Source organism: Anser brachyrhynchus (assembly GCF_964034855.1).
Source record: "Anser brachyrhynchus genome assembly, chromosome: 2".
NCBI classification, from domain to species: Eukaryota; Metazoa; Chordata; class Aves; order Anseriformes; family Anatidae; genus Anser; species Anser brachyrhynchus.
This window is the reverse complement of record NC_137695.1, coordinates 33,454,188-33,465,483: the sequence shown is the minus strand read 5'-3', so window position 1 is coordinate 33,465,483 and position 11,296 is coordinate 33,454,188. Positions and strand designations below refer to the sequence as shown.

The window sequence follows — 11,296 nt, the reverse complement described above, 5'->3', positions numbered from 1 at the left end:
GAAGGAGAAGATACAATTTTTATCAACAATTAGCTAACTTTTATGTGCAAGAAAATATTACTGAATAGGATGGCTCGGAAATCAATTACCTTCTTTGTTGCAGACACTCTGTAATCAGCTGAAGATTTAACTTTATTGCTATTCCCCTGCAGAATTATCTGCCTGATGATAAGTACAACAAGCAACCCAATCAGAAATGTAACTATAAAGATTATGGAAAACACTCTGAAGTAGCTTCGTCCAGAGAAACATTCTGCAATGAAAGGAAAACACAAGTGAAAAGCCTAGCACATGGAATCGGCACATCCCTCAAGCACATTTATATTTACCCCTGCATATTAAAGGGGCATAGATGTAACACAAGGCTGATAAAAGTTAAGGGAAAATAAGTTGCCATACACAAGCTTTTAAAACAAAGCACATCAAGACCAAATGGTCAAATGTTATCTTTTTAATCTACAAAAGTAAGAGTAAGGCTTCACTGTGTTGGCCACCATAAATTCTCTGCAAACTGATGAGTTTACAGCTGAAACAGAAAAGATGAATTTGTGGAGGTGTGTGGGGCCAAAACAGTTTAATTTTCACAAGATTAGAGCACATGTCATTGGCAAAATATGAAAGAAAACGTGGTTTCTTGATTCCTTGTCCAGTACTCTCTTCACTGGCCAACTTCTCTCACGCAGTTGGCTTTCTTCTAATTAATATGAAGCTCAAGAGAAAAGTATTCTCAATTAGTTTTCTCATTTATGAACCTTAAAAGAGAAAAATGTGAAGTGACAAAATAGCCATTTATGTCCTTTTTTGTTGCAATGTGGAGCAGTTAAGCTTTACAATATTTTATCAAATAATATTTTAGTCTTTCAAAGTCCTCAAAACTATATATATATATTTTTTGGTACTTGAAAGAGGTATTTAAACATTGCTGAAAGTGAGGTAGGCATTATATTTAATTATTCTTAATTTCGGATAATATCAAATTATGTATACATATCTGAAGTAATAAAACATCCAAACGCCATAATGGATATTTATAAATATTTCTTTAAGTATTACTCAGGCAGGATTCATTATTATTAGATGTAGCTTCTCAAGGAGTTGGGAAGTCTATTTAGCAATGCTTGCCAGTTACACTTCCTGTTATTATTTATCTTTAATTTTCCCTGAAGCTAGGAGTGATTGCTCCTTTTTTCCTGCTTTGTTATTACAATAATACTGACACACTTTTGAAAGACATTGTAACAGTGGTGAATTCGGTTATTAATCCTCACAGATTCTCATCTCTTACCAAAATTACCTAGAAAATACCACATACCTGAAGTTTGGTCAATGTAATGTAACAGGTAAGCACATGAGGTTTTACACTGGTCAAGTTTAGCTTGAGATGCATTGTTAGAATGATGGCACTGAACACAATTCCTATGGAAGAGAAATGTCATTAAAACCTATGTCTTTCTCTGCACTCCCCTTACAGAGATTGTATCAACAAGCTGATGTATCACTTGCACATAATGTTTTCCTGTTGTTAGTAAAAACATTGCGACATTTATTATTTTTTTGAAATGTGATGCCTTCCTCAGCATTTTATCCCTGTGATACTTCTCAGAACTGACCAGACAGACGTAATAAAGTAAAGCATCTGGCTGGCCTCAAGCCACTTCCATCCGGCCCCTCCTCTGCACTTTGTGATGTGTGTTCTTCAGGGGGGTAGCTGAGGGTCTAGCACCATCTCTTCCCCTTACAGACTCTAGTTCAGTCTTAGTCTTTCTTACCTATCAGTCTCATCGGGATACATGCTTGACTTTGGACATGTTTCAGCCAGCAGGGCTAACTGCATTTTATCTAGCAGTCACCTTTTCACACATGGCCCAGCTTGTCCCTCCAGCTGAGCTATCATTCAAATGAATGTACATAAACAATTGTTTCTACTGCATTTCCCCTTCCAACAGAGGCCTATTTGTCACCTTCTTATCCACTTTGGGATGCAGGAAGTTACATGTGCTAACAGGAGAGTGCAGAAGAACCGTGCCCAAGGACAGGGTTTCATTTACTCTCTAAGTCAGTCCCAGTGTGTGTCACCAACAGGCTGGTCTGACTTCTCTCCTCCTTTAGCTGATGATTTTGACCTCTGTCCTTTCCTTACATGGATAAGGAAAAATGACATGGCTTAGAATTAGCACAGCAAAGCCCAAGTGTAGTGGGGAATGCTGTTCTCTGGGTAAGACCAGCCCTGCTCCGCTGAGTGATGGTGGTGACAGTGCACAGGCACCGCTCTTCTTCCGCACCTCCTTCCTTCATCAGGGAAGCATAAGGAATTCTGAGTTTCCTGTAGCCTAGCATCTAAAAAAACAGCACACATCTAGCCAAGCAGAAATATTCCTTCTGGTTTCAACACTACAGTTAAACATCAAGTCTAGTACAAGAGACGTACCAGTTTTCTTCGCAGGCTTTGTTACAAGCAGGGCAATATTCACACAAACGGCCAAAGCTTCTTGGGTCAGTGCACTCACACTTTCCACATACACAATTTCCTCTTCCACTGCAAATCTGGCCCTTTGAATTCAGGCACTGTTTTGCTGATTGTAACGAACACTGGCAACGGTCCCCTTCCCAGCCAGCAAAGCATTTACATTTACCAGCTTCACATTCACCATTACCTACAACATCAGATAATCTTGAGTCAAATGCTTTTATGAAAACAGAAAGTTAGTTTTTACATGCATACGTTTGTATTGCTGATGCCTTGCTGATAAGTTTTTTAAGTTAACAAATCAGGCTGAAATTGTTACCATGATACATATTTATGGCTGCTGTTTGTTGCTTATTTGAGCAAAAGCTGCTACCTTCATCTCATCCTAAAATGTTTTACTAGGATTTTCCCTGTTGCCCTGGATGAAAGCAGCAGCAATTAAAAATTACACAACTTTCAGGAACGTAGTCTTCAAGCAAACTAAACAAACTTCTCTGTAGCAATAAAGCATTCAATTCGAATAAATGGCAAGATTTTGGGAGAAAGGAATACCAAGTTCATGTGCACGTCATTTTTTTTTTTACTTTTTCTTTTCAGAAGGATGCATTACAACAATGCTTTTCTGCCTTTCTAGAGGACAGATGAATGAGCAGGAGAGGTGGCTTTGCTGTATTTATGAACTGTGGGTTGTGTAATAAGAACTTAAAACGCACACCGTCAAGGACTCAAAGGCTACAAAGAACCTCTGGTGGCCTTTATAATTTTCCAGGCAAAGCAGTGGGAGCTTTAGGGCAAAATCCATATGTTTTCCATGTTGCAGTACACTTAGGCAGGTGTACAATTGATGCGCTGGTAATGTTTAGCCACAGTTTTACAGCGTGGGAAAACACCTTTAGGAAATACAGAAACAGAGAGCACATAAAGCACTTGCAGGTCTAGCAAATCTCTTGAGATCTCCCCAGCTATGCCTCGGTGGTGTGTGTTTCACATGCACTGCGATAGCCTTTCTCGTGATCCAGGGACCCACAGACAAGCTGCAGGGAGATGGTTGCATGGGATCCCCCAAGAGAGGGTGAGGATAGAGGATAGACTGCCCCTTCATCTGCCTGGGCTGGGCAAAAGGCAGGTAAAGGGATCACAAGGCATCTCAGTGCAAGGTTCTGCACGGTAAAACATCCCAGTAAGGGGCACATTGCTCCGCCATGGCCTCGTGCTGCAGGTTTTCCTTGGGCAGGAGACTCCATCACAGATGAGAGACCCCAACACCTCTTAGATAAAAATCTCCCTGTTTCCTCTTCCACCGCATTTCGGCTTTGTGAGCTCACAAATTTGAGAGGTCTGCTTAGGTTAAGAAATAATAAATTCACAAAGTTTGTTGGGGTTACGGAAGAAGATTGAGAACATGAACCATAATTCGTTGTGTTGGAATGAAGTACTTAAAGAATTTGGTAACATTATTTCTCTCCATTTTATGTAAAGTTCACAGTCACCAACAGAGCAAAACCAGAGTAGCTCTGCCAAAGCCCCCAGTATTACTCTCAATTTATCCTACTGTAGCAGAAAAAAATTGGTCCCTCAGTTCACAAATTGGTCAGCATACAGTGAAATGAAAGGAGGCAGGACAGCGGAACAGATTTAAAAATACTTCAAAAATTACTTTTGAGGGGAAAAATATATTCTGGTAGAGACAGTGATACTGATTAAATCACATTTTTCCATAATAACATTAACTTAAAAGTCTCAGAAAACAAAACAAAAGAGAAACAAAGCACAGACTTAAATTCAGCAGCTTACCAGAACATAAGTTTCCCTGGTGATACGGGCAGGAAAAGTCATCCATTTCGCAGTACTTGCCATACACCTTGCCTAGCTTATTTTTGTAGCAGAAACATTTTCCGTCTATGCAGTTTCCTTGACCACTGCAGATGGGCTGGTCCGGCTGTCGCCTGCACCTCTCAGAAGGAACCATATCTCCATGAGAGCTACAGTCGTTGTCACTGCAATGGGGCTGTTTGCCATCAGGAAAAGTTTCATCAGCCCACACTCTTTTCTGCCTTGCACCATCTCCACTCTGACAGGCACAGCTTTTCTGTACATTAATGATGGTGGTTTCATTGAAACCGATAGGCTTAAGTATCGCATATTTTCTTCCTCCAGTTGTGTCACATCCTTTCATTGTAACTGATACATTGAAAAGTACCTAAGAAGAAATAAAGATATATTTTACATTGTTACAATTTCCTATAAATTGCTTACATTTTTTAACAAACAAATAAAGCAGAATCTCACATTATGTATATGCACTAGCTGGTAATAAGAAAAGATACAGTGCCCACTTGTGAAATATATTAGCAAAGATAGGCATCACAAATACAGTTAAACCATAGCAACAGAAGATTAGCAGCAGTCTACTTCTCCTGTTGCAGAAGACAAGTTTAAATACCCATAGAAGTACCATAGTCCTCCTTTTATTTAAAGTGTTCATTCTGTGTAAATTATAGAAACACTCAAGATCAGCTTGAGCAAGACAAACACAAACAGAAGCAGAGATACTCATCATAAAAACAATCTATAATAAATGTTCTTGTTGCGGAAAGTCTTCTGTGGAAATAGAAAATACACCGACTTTTTGTTCAGGAGGCCCTACCTACTCCTGCTAAAACACAGAAATGGCTCACACCTTAGCAGCAGCTTACGTTTCCCTGTCCAGTGATGGGGATGAACCAAGAGAGTATTGCTGCTCTTGCTGTGGCCCTACCCTAGGCAGACCAAGCGCTGCTTCGGGATGGAGCCAGCACCCATGTGCTGCCCATGGCATGCCCTCGCCACCATGCCCTGGGTCCTTGCTGCTGGCAGAGCTCACTGCAGCATCAGCCCCTGCGGCTTTCCAGAGCCTTGGCACAGGGCCCTGGCTCATTTTGGTGGCTGGTGACTGTCACAGAGCTGGCATTAGTGACTACCAAATCTCTGACAGCTTTGATATCTGTAGTATTTTCACCATAGCAGTCTTTGTATTTCACAGTTACCTTTATTTTTATTTTTTTGCCTGGTGGGCTCCTGACAGGGTATTCTCACTAAGGCTGTATAACCTGCTGACTGTGAACAACTCTTCCCAGCCTCCTTGCAGAGAAAGCACCACCAAGAAGACAAGGTGAGAAAAGAGCCTGACAGACGCAAGTACCTTTACTGTTTACCACCAAAGAACAAAGATTTCCAACTCAAAAGAACTGAAAACGTAAGAAACTGATTACACGGGAGGCTGAAAGCATCCACAGAGACTGCGAGCATTCATTTCTTGGCGGTCCCCCCCTCCCGCTGCGCCCCCACCCTGCTCGACAATGGCAGCTTTGTGGCCAGCCGGGCCGCGGCTGCCTACAAGAACAGGAGAAGAATGCAGTGCAGAGCATGCACTTCTTAACTGTCCCATCCAGGGTGCATAAAGGCTTTGTCTCTATCTTTTTGCTTTTCTTCTTCTTTTTTTTTTTTCAAGTGCGCTATTGCGTGCGTAACCCCTCAGCTGCCTGCAGCCTCTGTGCTTGAGGCTTCTTCCATTAGAAAGTGTGGATATGCCCCAAGGATTCACACGGCAGGTGCAGATTGTGTGGGGAGGAAAGGCTGCAGCTAGAGAACGTGCTTTGTGTTCGACACAGAGCCCTGCTAGAAAACATGATCTTCACGTACAACACCGCCGGAGGATCGGCAAGGAGATGGGAGGGAAGCACAAACCATGTCTTGCCTGTGAGTCATGAAATGTGATGGGTCTGAACACAGCAGCAGAAAGATTAAACTTATTACAACTGAATAATTATGGCACCGTGAACACTGACGCTCACTAATTGCCAAAGTTAGTTTTGCACCCTGAAGAGGCCATAGGATTCTTCCCAAATATAATACACTTTTGTGTTTTGGTAAGAAAAGGAAGGAAGAAGGATTAGACAATGAAAGGAATGTGAGAATTAAGGAAAAGCATTTAGCCTGTAAACAAATACTGAAAGGAGGATTTACGGTTAAAAATAAATTAATCTCTTGAGGATGGCTCATTTTCAACCGCAGTAAGCTTAGGACCACATGCAATCTTTTACAATCAACTGGCTCAGCTTTTTATTAAAAAGAACCAGATATAAATATTTTTCTTTTCATTAAACAAAACAAATTCCAATCCTATTTCTTATGACATACACAGGGAACAACACTGTAGAAGAGATGAGTTAAGAAGAAAAACATATCACATCTCCCTTAAAGAGTAGCAGCTAATCAGCAGCAAATTATTCAGACAAAATACAGAATACTATAAAACACATTTAAATGAACATATTTAAAATTCACGCATTTAACCTACTGTTTTGCTTTGCTATTTCTACACACAGACACAATCAAATCGCATCAGCTGACCTGTGTGTACATTGCAAGAAGGAAAGAACTCCTTGACCTCGCTCTCCAGAAACACAGACCTCTTCCTGGCAAGCTAAAGGAATTACTCTACTGGTCCAAGCAATCAAATAAATATATCAAGGCACAAAGAAGTCGTTCTCGGAAGAAAATTATGTTCTTTATATAAGCCAGACATCTTCCCCTGCATTTTCACGGTGCACGATGCTCCAGTTTTAAAATCCATTTCATTCAGTAGGTGGCACCAATCCAAATGGGGATAAATCATTTTATTAATTTGATTTATAAAATAAACTAATTACCCATGACTCTGAGTGTGCAAGAAGGCTAGCAGAGCAAGGAGAGGAAAAGGTGGTGTCTCCCACAGATCCAAGTAGCACAAATTCCAATGATTCTTTTCCATTGGGTGATTATCTTTCAACCTCTTTAAGTACAAATTTTATCACAATGAACACGGCCATTGTGTCCAGCAAAGGACAAAGAAGGATAGTTTTAATGGACATTAGCTTTCAGGAAAAGCTTTCAGCCTTAGTCTCATGAGATTAGTGAGAATTAAAATAAGATTCAGGAAAAATAAAACCCAAGAATAATAGAGAGTCTGTGATAATTAATCACTAAAATCCAGTTTCAGTTTGAGTAAATCCCTAGAAGACTTCACACCATTGAAACCCAACCAAACAGAAAAGTAAGTATTCCAGCTCCTTGAAGAAAGAGAACTATAAACATACTTCTTCATTATATCCCACATTTTTACATCCTTCCATGCCAGTTTTTTTACTTCCATCAGGACAGATTGCAGTGATATTGAAATTAAGATCCTGGATCTGGTTATCCACTTGGATTTTCACTTCAGAGATTAGTTTCTGTAACCAGAAAACAACTTTTAGTTGCATTGCATCTCAATATATAATGTGTACTAGTGACTAATACCAAGTACTGCTACTATGACTAACTAAAAATGAAGAAAGCTTGTCTGCATGAATATAGGAATGAATTAAAGCATTGTTTCCCATATAAAGACTTGATTACATTCCAAATATACACAACCAGTGAACTCATAATTCTGATAAAGAGGATTACGTTTTCCAGATAAAAAATATTTTCAGCTTTTCTAAAATGGTTTTGAGGCTGTATTTTTGGCAATTTGAAAATCTATTCCAGCAACCATGTGTAACAAAAAACACTTATTTTTTGAGAGACTATTCTGTATTTTAGCTACACACTCAAAATAAAACAGTAGACATACATACAGCCATTATTATTCAGCAGAAAAAGTTACTGATGGAATTGATGCTTTAAACTTCTGATATTTTGCATTTGTCTTGGCAAAGTTTCCTCTGAGCAAACTTTAGGGTGATATAAAGGCTACTGGGATTACCCTTACTGATTTATTTGGGTCAGCTAGGTCTATGTAAGTCAACAACTGGTTGATTCCCATTAGAGCTTTTTACAATATAAAATAATGACAAAGCCAACTACTTCATAACTAGTACTTACTGCAACCTCTAAAATCCTACTTAGTAATTATAGAAGGAATATTACTTCTTTTCCTTCTACAAATATATTAAAACCCTGTAAAATTCTATGAGATGAAAATTGCACAAAAAGATTACTAAAATTCCTTGCATTTTACTATTTTTAAAATGGGATATTTTATTGTTACAAACGGAAATTTAATTACATGAATCTGAACATATGTTTATCTTAGTGACTTTTTGAAAATTAGTGACTCATCTTTGGCTTTTTAGACAGGGATTTTCACCCAGGGTTTTCCACAACTAAGCCTAAGGCTTCCCTGCTTAGAAGAAGAGTGCAAGAGGCTCACTGCCATCAAACATCAACACTAAATTTATTTTCTTATGTAAGTACTTTTGCTATCAAGAAAGCAAAACATTCAAGCCCTGTTCGCTGTGTGTTTGTATATTACAAGCCACTAAAAACATGATAAAAAACCTCAGAAGTATCAAATCCAATAGAGTTAGAATGGGAAGGAAAATACTGTCAAAAAAATGAAAATAAGGCAAGAACAAACTGGGGGTGGCTGGAGCAGGAAAGTCCCACAGAATCTTCTATTTAAATAAAAGGATTATTTTGTAAATTTTTATTTCCTCTCCTTGAATGTTTGCCCTGTATTATACTGTAAAAACTCTGATTCACTTTAGGATGGACAGTCTAAAAGGGGTAAAAGAACCATGAGTTTCAGGTTTTGTTTTTTTTTTTTTTTTTGCCAGCAGTATTTTACAGTTTCCTGCAAGCCTCTATATTCAAAATGAAATTTCTTGATTTCATAAGAGAAAGTATAATACCAGAGAGAACTTTTATGCAATTTGATTATACTTGATTATACTTCCTCTGCTTTTGGCTGTCTTTGACTTCTACACAACATTTCCAACATGCGACTGTGAAAAATGAGCACAAACCCACTCTATTGCTAGTAATAGACTGGGACTCGGCTCTTCACTAAAGCCAATGGTTGCTGAAAGCAACCAAATAGCCTAATTTACGTTGTTAACCTAGTACAATGGATGATTTTATTCCATCTCCAAATAATTAATGTGATGCACATTAATACCTTGCATACAGGCTTGTAGCTGATCTTTCAGCTTTTGAATCTTGTATGTTTATGTAACTTGCACACCTTGACAGCATTCGACTGTCTAATCCATGACTTTTATTTTGCTGCTGCTGTATGGGCTCCCTTTACTCTATTACATCACATATATACTATATGTTTTTTTTTTCAAACCTGTTTATCCCCCTTCCCACTCACTACCAAGATGACAGTCTCCACTTTCACGCTGCCATTCCTTGCCAATCATTTATGAAAAATAACTTTATGCTCTTTCCCATACTATTACTTCCAGTTGAGAACTCCTCCCAGAAGTTCACAAAGCCATTTCCATTGTTCTCTCTCAAATCCCTATTAAAACTCTTCTTCGCTGCAATGCCTTAAAACCCTGAGTCATCACACTGCTTTGTGCAAAGTAAATGCTGCTTTCCACAATACCCAAAATACCCTGTTGTCAAAGTGCATCCTTGTAAATTCCCACCTGTTGTCCATTTGCTAGGAATTCATGCTGTAAAACCCTCTACATACTGCAGCATCTTTTTGTTCTGAATTTATATGATGCCCAGATAGTAGCGTCAGGTTTATAACTAAAGATCTGAGATTCCAAAATACAAATGAGACCGACTTTTCTTTTGAAGTAGCATGGCAAGAGGTGCAAAGAATCAAACATCATATTAAGGAGCATCCTTAGTAAAGAAAAAGTGCCAGCTCTTGGCTTTGAGACCCCAACAGCCTTCGAGATTTGAATGGCTATTGTGGGACAGTATCACCCACCACTAACCTGGACATTCAGAAAATTAGGAAACCTATCCTGGTGGACTTCAGATAGGAGCCAACATCCTGGAAATTCCAACTTTAAGCTCTAGCCTATAAAAGGTGAAAAAATCCTGTACAAATACAGCATCCAACAATGTCATTCTGATCATACCTGATAGGCTTCTACCACCAAATCATTGAGATTTGCTGCTTGTGATTCTATTTGTCTTGCAACAGTACCAGGCAACAGAGGTAACAGATCCTGTGAAAAATACAGTAGTTTATGCACAGTTTTAATATTTAATATAAATACTGTGTTTTCAAATTTGGAAAAATAATTTGATTTCTAACCTACTTTATACCAATGGAACTGGCTTCCTTGAACTGCAAAAATAACATTGATGTTATTGTCAATCAATTTTTCAGACAGCTGCCCAAGAGATGGATGCTCCTGCAAAATACAACAGAAAAAAATGAGGTTTAGTAGGGGAAAACCTTACATTTTATACATAACACAATACAGGACCCCAAAGCTACTCCAATCCTTATTTCTAAATGTACAAAGGAATACTGGGCCTACATCCAAAAGAAGGTGGGACTGACCAAATGCAGACCGTGACAGAAAAAAACAAATCACCAGCACATCAAGTCGGCTGTGACAGGCTTCTCTGTTGTCAGCTAGGCAGTGGTGCTGCACACTGGGAGGACTAACTGGACTCTTCACACAGCACCATTTTGCTGGTTTGAGTCTGATGCTCATGAAACAGCAGCTGGATACGGTGTTGTCCATGGTCTGTCTGGAAGAACAACAGGATTCCTGAGAACAACAGGCGGGTTCTTGCGCAAAAGTCAGGGAGGAAGAATGACATCAGATGAGGTGTGCTTTTGGGAGTTGCAAGGTGAGTCATTAAGTTTGTTTCTCAGAAACGTGTTTTGGCATCAGGAATCAGACACATCAGCTAAATGGGTCAGGTTCTAGCAACATCAATATCCTGTACATATCTTACAGCTGACACCTTTCTCCAAGACTTGCCTTAGGAGTGATGCCCCCAGCCATCACTACAATGGCCTGCTACAGTTTCTGAACCATGCCTGTGCCTGAAGGTTTCATGAGT

At 39.2% G+C, this 11,296-nt stretch overlaps 1 protein-coding gene across 2 annotated transcripts in view; it reads right to left on the bottom strand.

The window, feature by feature from the left end:
• Positions 1-11,296, bottom strand: part of ITGB8 (integrin subunit beta 8) — a 48,010-nt gene that overhangs the window by 8,023 nt on the left and 28,691 nt on the right. For both annotated transcript variants that reach the window (XM_080580962.1, XM_080580963.1), the window contains exons 7-13: positions 10,537-10,632; positions 10,354-10,443; positions 7,585-7,719; positions 4,262-4,667; positions 2,429-2,654; positions 1,313-1,416; positions 90-253 (exon numbers count right to left, since the gene is read on the bottom strand). In XM_080580962.1, the coding sequence (XP_080437088.1) occupies positions 90-253; positions 1,313-1,416; positions 2,429-2,654; positions 4,262-4,667; positions 7,585-7,719; positions 10,354-10,443; positions 10,537-10,632 (1,221 nt within the window). The remainder of the gene's footprint in view (positions 1-89; positions 254-1,312; positions 1,417-2,428; positions 2,655-4,261; positions 4,668-7,584; positions 7,720-10,353; positions 10,444-10,536; positions 10,633-11,296) is intronic.